The sequence below is a fragment of the Varanus komodoensis genome, unplaced genomic scaffold (assembly GCF_004798865.1).
Source record: "Varanus komodoensis strain SLA01 unplaced genomic scaffold, ASM479886v1 scaffold24, whole genome shotgun sequence".
In the NCBI taxonomy this organism is placed as follows: Eukaryota; Metazoa; Chordata; class Lepidosauria; order Squamata; family Varanidae; genus Varanus; species Varanus komodoensis.
In genome coordinates, this window is record NW_025335641.1 from 8,794,505 (window position 1) to 8,817,963 (window position 23,459).

General features: G+C 41.4%; 1 protein-coding gene across 1 annotated transcript in view; it reads left to right on the forward strand.

Moving 5' to 3' along the window:
- The window catches only part of PLPPR5 (phospholipid phosphatase related 5), a 78,830-nt gene that overhangs the window by 35,767 nt on the left and 19,604 nt on the right, over positions 1-23,459 (forward strand). The window contains exons 2-3 of the mRNA XM_044432249.1: positions 11,747-11,879; positions 14,379-14,629. Of these exons, the coding sequence (XP_044288184.1) occupies positions 11,747-11,879; positions 14,379-14,629 (384 nt within the window). The remainder of the gene's footprint in view (positions 1-11,746; positions 11,880-14,378; positions 14,630-23,459) is intronic.

Consider the following 23,459-nt stretch of genomic DNA (forward strand, 5'->3'; position numbering starts at 1 on the left):
ATATATTTACAAGCATAGAACTAATCTCTTTAAAGGTAGGAAGCAGCCATGGAAGTGCTTAGACTATTATACAACAGCTGTATAGAAGGATTATTGAAGATTTCTGCAGCAGATATACATTCCTAAATAACTTTTTTTCAGGAAATGCATTTCAGAAACTAAGAGTCAATGGGGGATGAAGTTCTAAGATTGACTAATTAATTAACAAGACAATGATCTGCATTGCATTTATCTGAGATTTCCTGAAGTGTGAAATTGTTGATCCTGGAAGAAAAATATGCGATCTGTAAGGCTGGATTTTTTTTTTCTTTAAGGGAGGGATGGGTCCTGGCAAAATAGAGCCCTTCAGCTTAGGTTCTGACAGGTAAATGGTTTGAAACAACCCTATTATTATTATTATTATTATTATTATTATTATTATTATTATTATTATTAAAACATGGATCAGATCAGGGATGGGAACCACATGGCCCACTGGCTGGATGCACTGCTCCTGGTCTTTTGGAGATTCCCAGTGCCCTCTGCTGCCGCCCACCCCCGCTGCCCTTTGCATGGAAGAATGTTTCATAGATCCTTATGGTGCTGAGATGCTCTTCTCTTTTCTCTACTGCTTTTTAATATACCATTTGGTTTCCCATCAAGGTTTTATTTGCTTTATTCCTGTGCCATTAAGAGCAGTCTGACTTGTATATATTATTTGAGTGAATCTTTTCATCATATTAAAATTAAATTCATAGGAAAAGCTCCCCCTGCTTAATTTTTGTGTGTTGAAGCCTAAGTAGATTTTAGGCAGGATGTGTGGAATTGCTGTATCTTCCCCCATAATGAAAAAGAGTAACATTTCATATATTTCTTTGCTCCAGTTTTAGATCATTGGCAGTTGCTGGCTGAGGGAGCCAATATGCTGGATACAGGGACTTAGATGTGGAAGCTGCCTAATATGGAATCAGAGTCATGTGCTCTGATGGCAGAAAAGCCCCCTGAGGCCTTGATTGATTGATTTAAACCACTTATATGCTGTCCTTTATGACAATGTCTCAGGACGGCTTACAAGATTAAAACCAAGAACAATAAAAACAGTCGAGAAACAATAACAATAATAGTTAGCAAAAATACAATCAGATATAATTAAATAAGAGAGAATGTGACGGTTAACCTCTCAAATCACCAATTCTAAAATGGCGTTTGAATAAAAAGGTTTTCACCTGGTGCCAAAAAGAATATAAGCTCGGCGCCAGGTGAAACTAGGGAGCGCATTGCACAGTCTGGGCACCACCTTTCAGAGGCCCTTCTTGTTACCGGGTATCTTTTAATTGGAAATTCTGGGAATTGAATCCAGGATGTTTTATATTCAAAATATGGGCTTAGCTGTGGAGCAAGAATATCGCATTACCATACTGGGTTTTGCAAAACAGTGTGACATGGCAAAACCCACCCACCCCAGGTCTCTCCTGCAGGTGCATTAGAACAAGCAACCAAGCAAGCAAACTGGGCAAATCTTCAAATTTGGAGGTCCTGAGGAAGGTTTGGCACTTGGAACAGCAAAATGGTTTTGTTTTAATGCAAGAGGTGTCTTAGCTGTAGGGCAGATGCAGGCAATTCTTGGCCCATGATCCACATGCAGCCCTTGGAGGCCTACTTTGCAGCTTACTACAGCTGCTTCCACCAAATCCTTCCCTCCATTTCATTAACCGCTCTTGCTGTGATTGCTTTCAAGTACACAAGAATCTGGGGCAGCACACACCTGACCCAATGCTTCAGTACCTCTCAGAATTTTTCTAGTGGAAAACAATAAAAAGATGAACGATCACAACTTAGTTTCCAGTGTACAATTTGTTTTACAACTGAATGTGCTACAAAAGAGTCTGCATGAAGCGAATCCGTCTTCCCCAACACAATCACCCGCCCAGCAGGCCATGAAATAGCTGCTTGCTGGTTTGTCACAAAAGCAATTTAATCGGGGAAGACAGTCCATGAGAATCCTCCCCATGTGCAGCCTTCTTCAGTTAAATCTTGCACCACCTCTCTGATGGGCAGGTGCAGAGGTGCACTTTACACTGAGATGGGGTTGCATTTCAAGATTGTGTATGTATGCATGAGTGTATATACATGACAGTCCATGCAAAGGGTGGCCTCAGCCCAGCTCCCATCACCTCAAGTACTCCTGGAGCAGACAGGTTGCTACTGAAGTATAATAACCTTCAGTGACAGATAGCCTAGGTACAAAATGTCTCCAAAGAATTTTGAGATGCAACACAATTTTTTTTCCCAGCGATGTGAGATCAGTACTTAGAACAGACTTCTAAGATCTTCAAATAAAGATAAATTGCCTTTCTAAAAACAAACTTTGTACTAAATGTAAAATAAAGGAGAGCCACTGTGTGGAGCTATATATGTTCCGCACGTATCATCTGTTCAGCTGCACATGCCAATTATTGGAGGCAATTCTGAATCAGAACCCTGTCAGATGCGGTGCCCCTTTCAGACCTCAGAATTTATTGCAAGGATACTAGACCTATTCCTGGGTATTTAACAAGAGCATCGTTGGAGCACTGAAGCCACATGATATTTCACCTTGATCCTGTCATTTCCATAGATTTTAAATTCTGTATTGCAGCCTCTTTCCCGTGCTTCGAATCATCAGCATTTCTGCTGGACAGGGTAAGTGCAGTTGTCCACAGGGCAGCCTGAGAAGTGGCAGGACAGCTCACAGACAAGACAGGGTTGCAGGGCTGGATGCAAGAAAAGGGGATGTGAGTCATAGTTCTAGGCAAGATATGGTGGTGGGGAGGAAGAAAAGAGAATGTCGAATGCCCAAGGAAGATCTATTTTTAGATCCAGGACATTTCAGAAACCTTCCTCGGGGACTTGCTTTCAGCCATGCTTTACCAAAGCAAAAGACACTTCAGGGTCTCTGCTGGAGCGTCCCTTTCATTGGTGGATCATGGTTGAAATGTGCTTCTTCTCATGTCCACACTGAAAGACTTCTGCTTGGAAGTGTTGGGTGATCAGGAGCTTCCTTCCACCAATGGTGGCCAGGATCATCTGCCAGTAACATTTCTGAAACTTGTTCAGACTACATAGATTTTGGCAGCTGGAGTTCGTTCTCTCTCTCTCTCTCTCTCTCTCTCTCTCTCTCTCACTCACTCCATTTTTTGTTATTGGTTTTTCCAAGATAGGATCAAATATTGAATAAGGGTGGAATCAAGAGTAGAAAAGATGTAGGCCATTAGCATTTTGGTTTGGTTTGTTTGTTGGAAATAGAATGAAGGAAAGACTAGACCTTGGTCTGTTTGAACAATGGAATGATTGTGCTTTTATACTTTGTATTATTTTTGTTTCAAGATAAAAACTGCCTCTAAATGTATACTTGACAGCAAAATGAATAATTCTCAACACATAAAATTTCAGTTTGTTATCACACAGCAGTATATTTTTCCTGTATGTAGGAATCCAATATATTTTGAGTGTAGTGTAGAGCCTCCGTAGTGTAGTGGCTAGAGTGTTGGACTGGGATCTGAAAGAACTGGGTTCAAATCCCTGTTCAGCCACACAAGTTTGCTGAGTGACTTTGTGCCAGTCACTGACCCTCGGTTGTTGTGAGGGTAAGACTGAGAGGAGAAAGGGGATTATGTAAGCCACCTTGAGTTCCTTGAATGTGTACATTCTTTTTGCTTTCTGTGTACTACCAGCAAATGTTGAATTCCCTGTAACTCAGCATACACATGATTTCGCCTCTGATGCAGACATCTGACACAGGTCATTGGCTTCAAATCCAACAGGAATGATCTTTTAACACTTTAGATACACATTCCTTGACATAATATCTGGACCAGATGATTGCAAGAGCATTACAAGTCTGCTATTTAGAACTAAGTTCAACTGTGTTCATGTAGTAGTAAAAATTGCATCTACAGACTTTTCACTATTTCCATCCCTCCCTCCCTCCTTCCCTAATGTTAATATTTGTTCAAAATTATTATTTAAGCATTCTTCAAAAGGTTGTTAGCCACCTGGGACTCAGACAGACTGAACCATCAGGCCAGAAACATGGTGAGCTTTGCCTCCTTGCCCTCTCAACACTGACTTTTTTCTCTAGACAGACTGTTCAGCCCCTTCAGAACACCGCCTAGCAAGGGAGTTTTGGAGTGGGTGGAGGAGGCTCTGGCTAAGTGGCATCCTGGCCTCTCCTGTCTCATCTCACCCACTTGGAGTTCCATTCTTGGAGAGGCAGCTGGCTGTAATCGGGTATGGGAGGGTGCGGGAATCTCCAACTCCCCCTTCTGAGCTCAGGGGTCTCTCTCTGGACTATCTTGGACTCCAGAATCTGAGCTCTCTTAAGAAGTTTTTGGCCAAAGTAGGGTAGAAAAATATTACTAAATAATTTTGAAAAGCTTGTATCAGATTAGTTCTAACCCTATCAGCATGAACACTGACACAACTGAAGGAAGATTTTATAACTTTTCAGCTGTGCTTCATTCTGTTGTTGACCAAAATATTTTGATGTGAACACTGAAATTTACTGTACATTTCATAATAAATCAGAAGACTAATGAGAAATAATATATCTGAAATGTGGATCATTAAGTGCATGTATCAGCTGGTGCTTCAAAATCTGAGACAAGAAGGATGGGGAGTCTAAGCATTAGTCAAACTAACTGGAACTCTTTTGAGTTAAATCTATAAGGCAAAGAAATAAAAACAGCAAGGCCGCTTCTAATGGGCAGTAAAGAAGATTTCAGAATAAAACAATAAACATTGTGTGACCTTACCTGCGGGTGAAATGGTAATAAAATCAAGATACCAGCTACTGCTGGAGTACAATTCAAAGCTGGGTTATCTGTGTTATCTAGCTGGGTTATTGAATACAGAGTATACCAAATAGCAAGGCACTACCAAAACCTAGTTTTCTGCATCCAGTCCACATCAAAGGATGGCCCAAGCTCAATTCAGAAAGGAAAAACCAGCAATGGTTCGAGACAATAGGTATCAAATTGTTCAAGACAAGGAAGAGTTCAGGGAACAGAGGCATTTTAAATGCTTCATCACACTTTGAATTGGTAGGAAAACCTAAGTAGTGCCTCATAACCTATATATAGTGAACAAAGCAAACAGTTTATGAAGAGGGGAAAGATCAGTGCTATAGACCAACTTTCCCCAACATGGTGTCCTCAGATGATTTTAACTATAACTTCCATCAGGCCAGCTATCATGGGCCAATGGCCAGGAATGCTGGGGGATGTTGTCCAAAATATCTGGAGGGCACCAGGATGAAGGAATTTGTGTGTATCGGTTTCATAGACGCATATGGAATGTGAGTGTACACACACACACACACACACATGTGCACACCTCTGAAGACAGACTTATCAGAAGAGAAATCAGTTATACACAAACTTCAACAGAGGCAGACCAATTATCCATATATTTATCCATTTGCAGATGGTATCTACCTCCCATTCAAGTGCTGAAAGTGTTGTTAGGCCCTCGGTCCACTGCATGATAGAGGATGGATATTTGTCCTTCCAGTAGTGTAATATAATTCCTTTCATTGTCATGAGTACATGGAAAATTCATTATATCAACTTTACATTAACTTCCAAGAAATGTACATAATTTAAAAATATGTACACTATTGAATATTAAGAATGTTTCAATACAAAATGTATCCATATTATAACCTCCTCCCAAAAGGGGGCAATTACTGGCCATTACTGGTTATTGCCAAAACATATTTTCAAATTTAGGGCCAACCTTCCATTTTGACCTTCATTATGTCCTCTTTCCCTTTCCTTTCTTTCCCCTTTTTTTCTGGTTCTTTGTATTCATTTGATCCATTTCTTGCTCTTAATTCTCTCTTTGCCCTTTAAAACAGCTTTAAAAAGCAAACATAGAAAACAGTGATGCTGCCAAAGACCTCAATCTTAGTTTTGGGAATTACTCAGCTGAGGTCGAAACACATGAGCTGAAAAACAATGTTAACCTACCCATTAATGGCAAACTCATTCTTAGTATGTGGGTTCTTAGGTAGCCTAAGCAGCACTATCAGTGCAGAAGGCAGAGGTATCCTAAGATTTCTAGACATACAAAAACGCTTTAGGGAAAAAATTGGAGGAAAAACATTATGAAACAACCCAATGAGACCTGAACATGTTCAGTGGCCCTAGAATGCAGACTGACAGCTGAGTAAGGGTTGGGAGAGGAAATAGAGTATTTCACAAAAGTGTGTGGCTGGCTGGCTGGAATCTTTAACAAGGGCCCTCCACACTAAAGCATGTTATTGGCTCCTCTTGTAAACTAGTGCTTTCCAGATTGGAGAACTTTTTCGTTCTTTGAAGTCTATCAGGTGCTCACCACTGAGGAAATTAGTACTGGATGACCAACCTCTGTGAAAGACAGGTCAGCCGCCAGTCTTCAATTTGTGGGGTTCCATGTGGTATTTTCACTTACAACACATCACAACACTAAGGCCCAGTAAGCCTGGCCTGGGTGCTGTGTGCATTGGGTCTGTGCCTGAATGAATGGCCCTCCAGATCTTGTTGGACCCTAGGTACCATCATTCTGAGCCACCATTTCCAGTGGACAGATACGATGGGAAACTGAAGCCAACAACATCTGAGAGGCTATCTGCTTCCCTCTGTGCTGCTCCTCTTCCGAGGGCTTTGGAATTATCTGTAGTGATTGGATGTGATGTTATGGAAAGATTCCAGTGTTGGAGTTAATCAGGTTATAGAATGCCATACTCTAGTCTGATGATTATAACCTACAGTTGTGCTCATCGCAGGTGGTTCCCTTTTTGCCTCTTACCCAGACCAGCAAATTAGGAATGCCTTTGCATGAAGCATCTTGGAAGAAGCAAATAATGTCCTCTTTATTTTTCCTCTTTATTAAAGATAGCAAGTGAAAGCCAGTGGGCTCATCTTTCTAAAATAAGAAAGTGCAGCTTAATTAGTAAACACAAGTTCTCTGATTTGGAAAAGTCACTGGTGGGTTTTCCAGTATTAGTCTTACTATATTTTTCACATGACATGGTTGGATCTAAATTGGGAATTCATGGTTCTTTGGTTCAAATTAGCAAACATCTGCATTGGTTGGAATTTGCTGGACATATCCTTAGTCAAGAAGCACAGTCTAGACAGAAAAAAACAACTTTTTCCTGCTACATGCTGTAGGCCTAGCGGCTCTATTTCTTTTTTACTTTTTCACTTCAGATTAGGCCTTGTGGTCCAAATGTGGAACTTAAAAGCTCTGCTACCCCATGCTATTGTGCTACGCCAGATCAGGTTTCTTGCACCTACGTGCTAGGTACATTCAAGGGCACCTTCAATGGTTGAAGGGGTTCCCAACATGGTATGTGCAGGCAGCAGAGTCTTTTATTTATTTATTATTTATTTTTTGATTTATATCCTGCCTTTTTCCTACAAAGGGCTCAAGGCAGCTTACATCATCTCTCCTCCTTCAACTTATCCCCACAACAACAGCCCTGTGAAATAAGTCAGGCTGAGAGTCTGTGACTGGCCCAAAGTCACCCAGTTGGCTCCATGGCTGAGCGGGGACTAGAACCCAGGTCGTCTGAGTCCCAGTCCCATGCTCTTAACCACTACACCACACTGGCTCTCTTTTCCACATTTGTTGTAATACACATACATCAATTTGTAGGAAATGCATGCTCACCTCTAGCAAATATACATAGGCCTCAGTAAAAGTGGATGAAACAACTAGATAAGTAGCAATTTAAAGATGACATCTTCAAATGGCATAACATGGTGTCCTGCAACAGCAGGGAGTTGGACTCGATGGCCTTCATGACCCCTTCCAACTCTTCTATGATTTGATGAACTTCAGAATACTGCAGAATTATTCATCCCCACCCCTTTGATGGTCCCACATTTTGTTAACAATCTGGAGCTGAAATGGATTTCACTGGCATTGCTGCCGCTTGAGGTACACAAGACATTCAACACTGAGATGAAGCAAAATATGTTTGTTGTTGCACTAAAGTAAACAAAGCAAACTGGCACTTATTGGTTGCATAAGTATCCCCCTCCCCTGCCACATCCATCCCTGATAGGCACACTTTTGGCAGCAATTGCAGCTGTGAATCTTCTTGAGTGCGTTTTAAACATTTGGTTTCTGCAAGGTTTGTCCATTCTTCCTGGCAAAATGGCTCCAGCCCTGTCAGGTTGGATGGTGATTCTTGATCAACAGCTGTTTTCAAGTTTTGTCTTAGATTCTCAATATCTGGAAGTCTGTGCTTTGACCAAGCCATTCTAAGACAGTTAGAGTGTCTTTAAACTACTCGTGTTCCTTTAGCTGTGTATTTCAGTCATCATCCTGCTGGAAGGTGGCTCTCCTCTCAGTCCCAGCTATCTTGCACAACATGATTTGGCCCCATGCATCTAACCTTCAATGCTGACCAGTTTCCCAGTTTCTTCCAAGGAAAAACGTCCCCACAACGGGATGCTGCCACCACCATGCTTCATTGTGAGGTGATATTCTCAGGGCAATGCGTACTGTTGGCTTTGCACAACACATAGCATTTGTAACAAGGCCAAACATTAAGTTCTGGTCTCCTCGGAACAGAGCACTTCTTTCCATTTGTTTACTGTGTCTCACACATGCCTTTCTGCAAACTCCAAATGGGCTTCAATATAGATTTGTTTCATCAATGGCTTTCCTCCACCCCTTTTCCATAAAACTGAACTCTGAGGAGCAATGGGGGAGTAGTTGTCCCATGGACAATTTCTCCTATCTTGCAACTCTTCCCAAATTCTTCACAGTTACCACTGACCTTTTGGTTGCTTCTCTGACTTATGCCCTCCTTACTTGGTCACGGTTTTGGTGGATGGCTGTATTGTCTCGTCTCGTCTTCTTTCCATTGGTAAAAATAAATTCAATGTTCCTCAGATGATTGTTCATAGTATAGGTTATTTTTAGAACCCAACCCTGACTGGCGCTCTTGCAAAACTTTATCCTGGAGTTGTTTGGATAGCTTCTTGATCTTCATGATGTTTCTTGCTTAGATAGGCTCTTCCACTCTGGGGCTTGCCAGCAACAGGTATATTTCATTGGAGATCATGTAGCAATAGGACTCCATTCACTACTTACAGTATGCTAGAGGCACTGGGTTGTACCATGCATGCCACAGCAAAGGAGTAAATATTTATGCAACCAACAAATGCCAGGTTTTTTGTTTGTTTGTTTGCTTAACTTTTGTACCATGATAGACCTTCAGTGTTGAGTACCTTGCATACATCAAGTGGTAATAATTCCAGCTTGTAATGCAACAAAATGTGGAAAAATCAAATTGGGTGAGTGTGTAAGTATTTCAACAAGGCATTCTATATGTCTCCATTCATATATTGAAGCATTGTAAGGTACTAAATTCATTGCATTATAGGAAGTGGGTGTTTAGCCTTCCAATTTTGTACTATCAGCCTTCTAGCTGTTAAAAGTGTACAGATAATCCATTTCCCCTTCAATTTCTCAATTTCATAGATCTAGTATAGAATGTAATACATTACAGCATTTATCCATGGAATAACCTCCTCCCACAAATCGGCAACTGCTGGGCATTGCCAAAATATATATTTTAAAAAAGCATTTATTGTATTGCACTGCAGCAATTAGCTGCATTAGATGACTCCTCATTAAAGTGACATTTTGGTGTCTAACAAGTCTCAAACAGAGATTTTTGATGAATAAAACACAGCCCAAGGTCCTTAGATATGACAGGCGGACGCCAAAGCGGTGATTCACTGATTAGGTTTTTTGCTATGGTGCCCACAGCAGTTCTTAAATCCTGGATGTGCTCATGGGTCCAAAAAGGACGCCCTCTGTCCTACCTGGTTTTGTGCAGGAACAGTTTATCAATGAGTGGCCTCCATGTCACTGGGAGAAAGATTAAATGACCAATGACATGGCTCTGGGGTAGGAGACCTCCAGTTCCATTGGAATGATCCATGCCTTTACTTTTCATAAACAGACTCACACCTTCCCTGTGGTTGTGTTAATTAAGTGGGTAAGTTCATAGGTAAGCTAATGTGGTTGGGAGAACAATTAGTGAACACATGTTTCTCATTAAGAAATTATTAAAATTTGAGCATTGGGGAAGATGTGATCCTAGGAGGGAATGGCAGTAATCTCCAAAGACAAAAACTGCAACCTACATATAGTTCAAAAATGAAAAAGAGAAGGTCAAACACAAGCATCCAGAAATGGACTTGGATAAAAATGCAAGATGTAAACAATTTGATTGCAATAATATACTAAAAATATGCAGCAACCTACAATCTTCTGTCCTAAGAGTAATTTCCTTTATAAATCTCCATAGGCTATTGGTTTTTAAAGCGCGTTCACTTTTTAGATATAGTGTAGCACATATTTTATTTCTCTTAATAGCCAACCTGTTTCACAGTGTCCAGATTTATTGCAGTGTTCTTCGATTTTAATCATGTTCAGTGTTGCATTATTCCCATTATGCTGATGTGCTATAAAACTCCTTAACCAATGTTCTCAAATTGTTCTGCAAATATCTGAGGGGTGCATGTGTGTGTGTGTGTGTGTGTGTTTGTACATGCCACATATTCACAAACAAGAACTGTGGGTGGGTTATTGCCTTTGGGTCACCCACTGAGCAAACATTGTCCAACTGTGCACCAAATTGAGCCTTGGTCTTTGCTTGTGTTCCCACTCCCCTGGACCACAGCTCTCTTCCCTGTTGATGCTCTTTTAAATCTCATGAATGCACATGTAAGAGAAGCATATTTCTCTAATGTTTTGCTGTTATTTAGTCACAGAAAAGTTTTGGATGCTCAGCAAGCTGGGGGAAAAGGAAGGCTTTATTGAGGCTTTCCCATTGGGTTGTCAACTCCTTCTGTATCTCTTGTCTTTGCCTGTGTGAAGATACTTCAACCAGCTGTGGATGACAGGGCCTCTCTCTGATCCTCTAACAACATTCTCCCTGAGTGATCTTTGTGCAGTAGTTCATAAATCTGAGGTGCCTTGATCCCAAATAGCCTCCAAGGAGAAGTCTAATATCACAGCTGCATACTTTGTGATGCTTTGCAGCAGTTGTGTATTTTAAATTTGCTTTTAAGAAAACAAAATCCTTCCAGGCAACAATCCATTTCTAAACAATCCATTTTTCTGCTAGAATAGTGCCATTTTAGTTTCAGCAGGATGAACAGAATTGCCAGCATTGGCAAATCAAAGTTGCTCATGATGCAAGTTGCTGGCATTTCTGTTACTCCACATACTTGCAGGATTACTTATTTCCTCCTTTTTCTAAAATGGCTTAGGGCCTTGGCTGTACAGCTTTGGGCATATATTATATTTTATCTCCTTGCTGCTGCACCATACGTTAATAGTTGTATTTACCTCTAGTTAATGCAAGACTGACTCTGAAAAAAAAGCTTTAAGTAATTCTCAAGTGTAGCCACATAATAAAGGGACAGATGGCAATTGTAGTCTAATTTTTTCAACATCAGTACACTAAGCACCACACCGGGTTATATACTGGCCTCTTTATGGACCATATGCACGCTCTTTTTGAGGATATGTGAGACTTTGTTCTTGCTTGCAAGTTTCTCCTGGAAAATGTTATGCAAGTGAATATCATTTTATTTAAATAGAGTCATTTTGTGTCTCTCCTTCACAATGAGACATACATGTCTTGACATTTCGGGCTTTCTTGTGCTTATCAAAATCTAATGTACCCATTTCTTTTTCATTTTCTCCCTTCAAGATCATTGTTGGAGAGACAGCAGTGTTTTGCTTGCAGATGGCCACTCGGGATTTTGAAAACCAAGAAAAGACAATATTAACTGGTGACTGTTGCTATATAAACCCACTGGTGCGCAGGACTGTCAGATTCCTTGGTAAGAATATGGCATGTTACTCCCAAATTGTCCTGCATTGCAGAGTTTGATTCAGTTGTCCGACTTTTCTGTTCAATTGAATAGATTGTGTGTTTTTGTGGATCCCATACACTTGAAGAGCAATCTCTCATCATAGTGAACTCAGCCGATAAGCCCCGGCAGGAGTGCAGATGAGACGGGCCTTGAAAGCACTCTTAGCAGAACCTCAGATTTGCAGAAATAAAAAGGAGAAAAACATAAAGTTTAGGAACCTCCCACGAACACCCTACAGTAAGGTCAAAGAAAATTCACGCTTTGCTGCAAGTTACGCATTCAATATGTTGTCCACTTTTGCTCCCATTTGTACACAAGAGGTACCTGGACTCCAGTCCCTTCCTCCTCTTGGCTTGTCACTAATCTTGCCACCATTTCTCAGAGATCCTAAGGGATCCTAACATATTCTTAGGCTTGCAGGATCCAGTCCTATTGCTAAATCCCTACTGAACTATTTAAATATTGTTTGCTCTGTGGGTTCGAGTTCATCCCATTTTCAGATGATTATTTGTGAGGCTCAAGTGCAACCACACACTGATTTCCTTACTTCTGGAATGAAGACAAAGCCAGGGCCATTCTTTATCCCTAAATGTATAACTTCCATAGGAGTACTTTCCACCTCTCATTATCCTGAGAACCACTGGGAGCAATAGAATAAGATAAAATGCAAATTGGATGCCATACAAGATAGCTCCAGCAATCCCAAATAAAAAGATGGCATTAGTGAAAATGACTGTCTGTATCATGTGGCTTTTAAGCATCTAAGAAAACATTTGCTAGTTCTTAAAACTCTTTGCAAAATGTCTTGAAAGGAGAAGCACTGACTTTCAATTGAAACAGAAGCTTGGTATTCCCAGAAAGATTTCTAAAGAACTTGTTCACATTCCTCTCAGAAGAATTTGTAGATGATAGCACATCTGCTTTTTCTTTTCAATAATCTGAAGAATACATCTGTACTTAACAAACAATGAATACCCAAGGACCTAATACATGCAACTTTGATAATAAATCCTGTGAGATAAATAGCAAGTTGTGTTGCTGTTTTGTTGAATATGCAATGCAGGATGGTGTAATCTGTGGGAGTCCAATTATGGCAGTTGGAGTCTAAAAATAAGACATATTCAGCACTTCAGCTAAGTAACTTAGGCTGGAAGAGGAAGAGAAGAACATTAGGTGAAGATGGTGCTGAAGATAACCAGTTGCTTCATGCTGGCCAAACTTAGGTGGACTTGCGAATCTCCAAGGTGTTGTTGCCTGCTAAGTTTATATACATATACCTACAATTCCTGGCATCCTCACCACAATTAATGCAGTAAGAACTAGGCTGTCATCTTCATAAAGACTGTTAAGTCTGAATGTTCTGATTAAAAATCTTGGCTGACTTTAACGCATCATGATAAACCAGGATTCCAGGCTTATCCTAGGATGATAAACTAGAATTTCTGGTTTATCCTACATTACAGCAAAACAAGTCAGGATTGTAAACTGGATTTTTTTTTCCCGAAGATCCCTGGGAAGTATTGGAAAAACTGAAGAAGCAGAGGATGTTACTCCTCTTGCTTGTGCTGCTGGTCCTCATCAGCCATCCCCAAACATACTTTCCCTTACCCTACCTTGCCAGCAGGAGCAACAGCATAGGAGGAGAAAGAAGAACCATCCCCACCCCGCTACCCCACTTGTGAACCCTTGCATTCTACTCATCACATTATTATTTAGGGATCCATTGTCTGCTCAGAATTTAACTGGGTCTTCAAATGTTGGTTTTGGCCCCTCTTTGGAGAGCATCACTAGCATCTCTGTTCAGAGTCTCATTGATTTTGACAGGATGCATTTACTAACAAATGTGGGCTTGGGATTGCTTCCACCTCTCTCTCTCGTAAACACACTCTCTCTCTATCTCTCTCTTACACACACACACACACACACACGCACACTCTCTCTCTCTCTCTCTCTCTCTCACAGGCACCATCTTTCCAAAAAGATCTTTTGCAGTGGTGGACTTTTGTCCCTGACCCCAGTTTTTTGCAAAAAAGCAGCCTCATAGGCCTATCACCAGAAAGCAAATTGGCTGGTTTGAAGGTTCTGCCCTTCAATATTTCTTGAAACTTTCTCTTGGGAAGCAAAAGCCTACCCAGATATAATCCAAAAAGTCTGGGAACCAACAGTCATATTTTTCTAATCCTACTACATGGCATGTGTCACCTCTCCAAGCAGAAAGAAAGCAGAATTTATGTGAAGCAGACTTTCTGAGAAAACAGTATGTTGTTCTCTGATCACTATGCTAGCTGGGACTGTGCAATTATTCAGCACTTCTGGGAATTCCAAGACTCTATATTGGTTTTATTAATGCTTACTTGACTGGGAAAATATGCTTTATAGGTCATGCATGGAGAAATTGACATTGCTCTTGGGTATAACGTTGAGTCAACAATGCAGCAGACTAACCTTTCCTTTCCTTTTCTCTAGGCATTTATGCATTTGGACTTTTTGCAACAGATATCTTTGTAAATGCTGGACAAGTAGTAACTGGGAATCTTGCGCCACACTTCCTAGCACTTTGCAAGCCAAACTACACTGCTCTTGGATGCCAGCAGTTTACACAGTTCATAAGTGGTGCCGAGGCTTGCTCTGGCAACCCGGATCTTATCATGAAAGCCAGAAAAACATTTCCATCCAAAGAAGCAGCTCTGAGTGTATATGCAGCAACATACCTGGCCGTAAGTAAATCAGATAATCTCTATTCATGAGGTTATGAGCATCAACTGATTTTTCTTCCCAATTAGTTTAGCGCATTGTATCATCACACATAGGATGGTTCTGATGGTTTGGTTAACGCAGTGCCCAGGCAACCTGAGGACCTTTCCTTCCATCCTTGCAGCTACAGAGAGGGTGATTGCTGAGATCCTGGCCATCCACCACTTTTGAGAAGGAGGCAAATGAGCACCTGTCAGGTGGCCACAGTGGTTGGTGGGTTGCATTTGACTCGTTGCAGGGCAGGGGCAGGCGCACCATCTGTGCAGCATGCTCGGGATGCTTTACTGACACCTTCTTTCAGAGGTTGGGGTGGTAGGTCTTGGTTAGGGCCCTGGGCATGGTTTGAATGCCCCTTGCCACTGCCAAGAATTTCTGATCTGGTCACTGTTTAGCTGTGAGACCACTGGGGACTCCTATGTACACAACATCATGGAGAGTATCTGAATCTTCTTCTACGTCTCTGGTTGATTTCCAGTTGATTGGCAAAGATTGTTGCTCCCACTTTTTAAAAAGTGATAAAGATGAAATTCTCAACCTTATTTTTAAAATTATTTTTAATAGATAAAAGGAAAAAAGCAAAGAAAAAGAAAGAAAAGGATACTAAGGGACCTTACACAAAAATTGCATTATAGCACTAAAGTGCAAGAAATTACACAAAAAGTCAATAATTATTATTACTTCTATCAATTTAACAACTACAATTTTGACTCAACAATACATGGTTATTACAGAAGAAGCTTTAATATGGATAATTTATTTTCCCAATCTTCACTAGTTAGGCATTTTTTGCTTTTTATTTTGTTGCAGTTATAACTCTAGTTGTTGTTATCATATATTTAAATAATTTTTCTATATTTCTTGGAAGAGTTTCTGGAACAATATTCAATAGCATATTCTTAGCATTCATAGGAAAGTTAATTTTCCAAATTCTCTGCATTTCAGCACATATTTCTGAGTTTTTGGCCTTACTGTACCTCCACCATATACGATAAAAAGTCCCATCCACTTGATTGCATTTCCAGCACTTTCCATCATCATTTTTGTGTATTTTCTCAATATCTTTTGGAGTGATACACTAATGAAAGGACACATATCAATTTTCTCGTAATGCTTGACTAGGTGTAAATTTTATCTTTTGTCCATAAGCTTTTCCACTGATGGAAATCTATTTCTTCCTCAAAGTTCGGCATCCCATCTTCTCATAAATATTTTAACTTGTTCAGTTTCAGTATCATATTGCAGTAATTACTTGTAAATTCATCCCAATAAGTGATCTTTTTGCTGCAAAATCAACTTTTCAAACTCTGTTGGGTTTCTTGTGGGAGGAGTTAAGTCTTGGCAGAAACTAAAAGATGATGGCAAAAAGATAGAATGGCCTTTCTATTTTCAACTGGTTTCAAGACTTAAAAGGGAAACTCAAACAGGAACAGAAATTCTCAACCTTATTGATAAACTCAAAGTCAGCAAATTACCTGGTTCATATGGTATTCATCCTAAAATTCTCAAAGAAATCAAACATGAAATTGCTGACCTTCTATCAAAATATTTAGGGCCTTGTATCGGGGATTGGACAATGACCAATATAATACCAATGTTTTTAAAGGGATCTTTGGAGATCCAGAAAATTACAGGCCAGTTAGATTTATATCTGTTTTGGGTAAAATGCTTGAAAGCATTATTATAGAATCACTAATACACAGAAGGACAAGCCTGCTTTAAAAAATCGGCATGGTTTCTGCAAGGGGAAGTCTTATCTCACTAACCTGTGGGAGTTCTTTGAGAGTGTCAGTAAGCACAGGAACAGGGGCAATATGGTAGATGTTGCTTACTTGGACTTCCAAGAGGCTTTTGACAAAGTCCCTTACCAAAGGCTCCTAAGCAGTCATGGGATAAAAAGAGTGGGTCTTCTAATAGATCACTAAAGAACAAAGAACAGAGAGTGGGAATAAATGGCAGTTTCTCCCAGTGGAGAGATGTCACCAAGGGAATTATACAGGTTCTGTATTAGAACCGATGCTTTTCAACCTGTTCATTAATGATCAGAATTAGGAGTAAGTAGTGAAGTGGCCAAGTTTGCTGATGACTGTAATGGTCTGGGGCATGAGCTCCAGGACCCAGGCAACAAGGCAAGGCAGTACAGTGGTACCTTGGCTCATGAACTTAATCCGTTTCAGGACTTGGTTGTGACCCAAGTCAAATTTCCCCATAAGGTTCAATGTAAATAAGGTTAATCATTCTGTAACCATTTTTTAAATCACAAAAATTTGAAACAAAGTGACAAAGATCAACAAAGTAACAAAGTACAGTACAGTAGAGAACACTAACCTGGTGGTGGGGGGGAAGGTTATTGTTTGGAGAGAGAGTCCAAACAATAATCATGCAATAGTGATTGTGCTGGGGGGGGGGTGTTGGGGGAGATGGCCACGATCATGCTTGTGCAGGGAAGACTGGGACGACCGCGGCCATCCCCCCCCACCCAGCACAATCGTGCAGGAATGATGGGCGCGATTGCTCTCGTACTCTTGCAGGGAAGATGGGCGCGATCGTGATCGTCACCCAATGCAGAGTTTGCGGCCTGAGGCAAAATTTTGCCAAAATTTCTGTCCACAACCTGATTTGGTCATAAACTGAGGCATTCATGAGCCAAGGTGCTACTGTACAAGGCCAGAGTCCAGTCACCACTCCAAATCACAACTCCAAATCACAACTCCAAGTTACAGTATCAAACAGTTCAGGATCAAAAACCAGGGTCAGTCATAGTGCAGTCCAGTAAACAAGAGCATGGTCAAACATGAGTTGGAGGTCAGGAGCCATGAAGACAGCCCAAAAGAATGGGGACTTTGGAGCAGGAACATTAAGAGGGCCCAGGAGTAGGCACGTTCCAGCCCACAGAGAAGAGCTTCAGAAACTGGAGACTGCTATTGCTAAGGCAGATTCTGGAGGGAAGAGCCTGTTCTTAAATAACTCTTCCCTCAGGGCTCCCAGGTGGTGCTCAGGAAGTCCTGGCAGCTGTGGTAGAGCCTGGGAATAATCCTGCATCTACCACAGCTGTCCTTCTGGTGCTTGGCCAGCTGGAGGAGCCCTGAAGCTGCCCAGATCCTGACGATGACACTAAACTATTTAGGAGGCACTCCAAAGGAATCTCTCTGAGCTGAGAGAGTGGGCATCAAAATGGCAGGTGCAGTTCACTGTAAGCAAGTGTGAAGTGATTCATGTTGGGGCAACAAATCTCAGATCCAAGTATGAGCTGATGGGATCTAAGCTAGCAGTGATGGAGCAAGAAAGGGATCTTGGGGTCGTGGCGGACTGCCTGATGAAAATGTCAGCCCAGTGCTCAGCTGCTGTGAAAAAGTCAAATTCCACGCTAGGCATAATTAGGAACAGAATAGAAAATAGAACTGCCAAAATCTTACTCTCCTTGTACAGATCTTCTGTACAACTGCACTTAGAATATTGTGCTCAGTTCTGGTCACCATACCTGAAAAAGGACATTCTTGATTTGAACCAAGTGCAGACAAGGGCAACAAAAAGCATTAGGGGGCTGGAGCCATTTCCCTATGAGGAGCAGCTACAACTACTGGGTCTGTTTAACGTAGAAAAAAGATGAGTAAGGGGAGACATGGCAGAGGTGTTTAAAATAATGCATGGTGTGGAGAGGGAGACATTTTTCTCTTTCTCCCATAACTTTTGAACCCAGGGTCATCCCATGAAGCTGACTAGTAGAAGGTTTGGTACAGATTTCTTCACACCATGTATAAATTATGGAATTTGCAGCCATGAGAAGTATCGATGGCTCCCAACCCAGATGGTTTTAAAAAAGGATTGGACATCTTCATGAGGGAGGAGGCTATCAGTGGCTACTAGCCTTGCTGGCTGTGTGCCACCCCCTTCACCAGAGGTGGCCTGCCTGCATACAGCAATGGCTGAGGAGCTTAAGCAGGAAGAGGCCTTGCACCCATCCTGCTTGAGGAATCTTGGTGGGCAGCTGGTTTGCCTTCACGCATACAGAGAGCTGGACTAGATGGACCTTTGGTCTGATCCTGCATGGCTATTACAGTAGAAGTAATACAGTGACGCCCCCCGCCATGCCGCCCCCGTATACTGCACAGATGAAGAAAGCTTGGGGGATAATGAGGAGTGAAAGATCATAATAAATACCCGAGAGCAGCATTTTCCAGTCTGATGCCCTCCACATGCTAAAGAACAGTTCTTGACCATGCTGGATGAGGATGGTGAGAGTTATAGTCTGACTGTGACCAGTTGCTGGAGAAGTATAATTCATTTGTCCCATTTCTCCCCAGAATGTATATGTATGGGCCACTACCAGTGCAAGCTGCCCCCAAAACTCCCAGTCAGTCTCTGGAAAGGAAAAAGTAAAAGTGGGAAGAGAAATCTTCAGTGAGTGAAAAATGTCTTGTAATTGCAGTGTGGGAGCAACCCGGTCAGTCCTGCTGGGGAGCCCATTGAGATACCTGGGGGAGAGGGGACCGAAGGGGAGAGGGCGAATGGCCCACACTGAGCCCAGTCGTTTGTTGGGTGCACAACCAATCCACTGTGCTGGGGTGGATTTGTGTGACATACAAATGCTCCCTTTTTCAATGCTGCTTTTTTTCCTAGCATTGCTTGCAGGGAGAAAGAAATACTTTGAAAGCTCTCTGTCTTTATAGAGTTCCCTTGCATCAGGGTGCCTAGTTGGGGAAGGCTGATCTTAAGCTATGTCTATAATTATACCCATAATTATCTACACACTTTGTCAATTTTCTGTTGAGATTATAATCAAATTTAATTTAAAGTCTGCCCCACCAGGTTTGTGGCAGGAAGCTAAATTAAAGCAGCATCTAATGCTCCATTAAAGTCAGTGGAAATTAAATGTAATAGCTAGCAACATAATAAAGGAGAAATTTCCCAGCTCTTAGAATTGACTTTTTAGATCTGAAAAAGGCAACTCGAATTATTTTAGATAGTTAAAGATGGAAGCTTAGTTAAAATGTTAACAGCCATTCCAAGTGAACCTGCAAAATGGACAGTGTTATGTTTGCCTGCTCACATTACAAGACAGCTGGGAGGATACATCTTCAGTTGCAATGTCCCATGCTGATTGGCTAGCTTATAGTCCCATTCATATTTTGATGCAGCTGGGAAATCTCTCAGGCCATCGTTTTACCCAAGTGCTATAGCATTCAGCTGAATTACATGGAAGCCAAATTTCCAGATGATTCCTTTCTTCCTGTATCACACTGTATTTTTTTTCTTTGCGCATGAAAATTCATGCATATATTTGTGGTGTTTTTCCAAATATGTGCATCAGTTGTGAGCACCTTTGAAATAGATGCCTTCTTTTCTCATAGATTAAAGTACATTGGTATACATTTTTTTTGCATATTCCTGAAATATATGGCCACTGTCAAACACTTTCTGGGTGTACAGACTGTATTGCAAGCTCAGAAATATAGGGATGTTGTATGTACATTTCATTTGAGTTCAAACTCTGTTTGTAAAGTGCATATTGAGTAAATCCAGATTAAGAACAAACTGAAACAAAACTTATCATAGGTCCCTAATGATAAGCTTGGTGATACTAGAGAATATCCAGTATAACATTCTTAAGATAGCCGTATGTGTTTGTACATCTATTTTTCTTCCTTGGAGTGCTTCCAGATGGATGGATGGATGGCCCTACGAGGCAAAAGACAGCTCCACAAGACAAAAGAAGAGCTGTGCTGCGCCATTTTAAAGGCCTTATCTAGTTCAGCAGCCTGTTCCCACAGGGCCATATGCCTATGGGAATCCCCCATGCAGGAGACGAATGCAAGAGTCGGTCATGTTTTCCAGGGACGACTGCTTATGGCTAGCCTTTGCCTAATCCCTTTTTAAAGCTCTCCCAAGCTGGGCTCTCATATGAGAGAGGAAGAGAAAACACCCCTTACTCACCACATCCTGTGCAGCACTGAAAGGTGTGCATCTCTGATAAATTGGTTGCCTGTCTCTCCTGAATAAGTTCTTGTGGGAAGAAAAGAGATGGAAGCAGCAGTGAGAAAACACGGGAGGGAATAGCACGCTACAGCACTCTGTAAAAATCTGTAGATGAGGTAGTGTGATTGCACAACAAAGACCTCATCTGAACAAACCTCTCTTCTTTGTTGTTTTAGCATCCTTCACCCAAATCAAGTTCTGTTAGGCTTCATGATAGCTCTTGTGTGACACAGAATATAGCACTCTGCTGCATTAGAACTGTCAAATGCCCACGATTTCCTACCTGACTGTGTAGGGTTCAAAATGTCATGTCACACACCTCTAGGCAATAAAGAGCACACACCATGAAAATGCACAGTTATGCTGTATGCACATGAAGTAGAACTGTACAGCTCCCAAACTCTGCTTACTTCACATGGACAACCATGATTCCAGTGTAGTGATCAGCCAGTCAATATAATTTTGAATCTTGTTTTTGTCTTCTGTGTAGTTAATTACCCCTCGCCTTTCGTTATGTGCGAGATTTCCTCCCTTCACACATTCAAAGCCACAGACTTTTTTTTTTTTAGCAAAGAGTTCTTCATTGACCAAAGAATTTTCCAGGAGCACCATCACTCAGAATGAATTTTAGTGAGCATGCAGAGTGGTTCATTGAACCTAAGCTAGCATTTACTTCTAGGAACTCTCCTTATGTTTGGGTCCCACCTTCAGGAGGGGCCTTTTGGAAATGAGCATGCTTCCTCTTTGCAACCCGGTCCTCTAATTGGGTAGCCCTCCTGGGGTTGAGAGCTATTCATGCTTTGTCTGTCTCTGAGAAACTCCCCTGTTCCACCCCTTCTCCCAGCATACATTTTGGTTTTTCCCAAAGGCTGATGGAGCCCCTGGGGAGTCTGGCCTTGAGATAAACACCTCTGCTTGTCTCATCTCAACATCTGGAATTGGCCCACCTTCTGAGCTCCCCGCTTCTCCTCCTCCTCCAAGCCCAGAGCAGTGTGCCCTGGAATGCACACCAAGAGCAACTGCCACTCTTAGTCCCAACACTGCTATGTTGACAGATTTGATATGCATCCCCTTTAGTCTGTAGTGCAAACTATGTATAAAAATGGAGCACCTCGGACACAACATTGTGCAGTCCCCTTCCTTGCAGGCTGAAGAAGAACCATGAAAGAGAATGTGTTGGGTATGGTTGTTCACTTACCTGTGAATCCCCTGGCAGTATCAGCCAACCCACATTGCCAGCCTGGTCTTGTCAATATGGAAGACTTTTCTAAATGAAATCAAGATGCGGCTATGGTGTCTCCATGATCTACTAGACCAACATCTCTATCAAAAAAGGAGATAAGTTTGGTTTGCCATGACTTATTCTAGATAATCATATGCTGGATATGAAGCTGGCAATTTCTGGTACAGATATTGTATCCTAAGCTACTATTGCAAACAAATCATGTTTTGTTAACCAGCTACAAACCAGAAATAAAAGCTATAGTTTATTGTTGGCTTACAAAGTCTGGCTTGTTTGAACTATGGTTGTCATAATTTCTAAAACCAGAACTGTGGCTTATCTTTGGCTTCTTTGTACAACTGTCCATTTTGAAATGGAGGTACCAAGCAAGAACAGGCTAACACTGAAACTGGAAGCTGGCAAAAATTGATAGGGAAGAAACAAATCAGAAACAGGGAAAGCAAGCTGTGGGTTGTTTATTCATCAGAAAGACAGCTCATGGTGAAGGCAACAAAGCATGGTTAGCATCAACCATGGATTAGTGTTATATGTGAACACAGCCAGTGGAAAGTATATATAAGCTACCATAGCAGCTTCAAAGATACCCCATTCCTTTTGCTTAAGTGTCAAACACTGTAGTCATGATTAAGCTGTTTTTATTCTTCTCTGGCCTAGTCCCCGGAACACAGCACTGCTAATCTAACTGTGCTACAACTGCTTTTATCTTGTCAAACCATTTTCCTCACAGCGAACAGCATTTTGCTGCTACTTATTTAAGGAAGAATTCTACAGCGGAAACATTTTCTTTCCCCTGCGATTAAATACAAATTAGAATTAAAAGTGAGTCAGATCTAACAAAGCAGGCTTTGTCGTGTATTCTTTTGTGGCCAAAACCTTTTCACAAATTCTCAGATGTATGCCAACTGGAAGTATTAAGATGGGGAGAGAGTAGAAACTCTGTTCAGGTTTCCCCATAATGTGTCCTCTGATTTTTAAGATTAAAAACATATTGAAAAGTAACCTTAGAGGGTTTTGTGGTTTCAGAACTGTCTTAGCACCCATTTGTAATAAAGTGACACTTCTACTTTATGCCATTGCTATTGTTACATACTAATCATGCAACCTCCCCACAAAAAAAAACCCCAATATCTGCAGCATCTAAAGTCTTGTTCAGAGAGCCTTTATGGCTTATCATCAGCCCAGCTAAGTAGCCCATTAGGGGCTTGATGGACTTACTGTTTTTGTTTCTTACCTCCAGCCCCCCCCCGAAAAAGAAAATATGGGTGATCAAACATGTAACAAGCTACACAATATGGCGGATGGTCACCTTTGACTTAACGGCTCAGCAGGCTACATTTCTTGTAGCCTTGCATTCCAAAACATATGGAGGGCCACAGCTCCCATAATCCCTCACTCCTGGCTATGTTGACTGGGGATGATGGGAGTGGTGGCCCTCAAGATGTTTTAGCCTGCAACCTGCCCACTTTTGCTTTATAAGTTTAGAACAAGCAAGTGGGTGGATTGACTGATAGATTTGTGGAAAGGGAGGAAATCCATTGGTCATCAATTAGCCAAAGCCATTGCACCAGCCCAGAAGA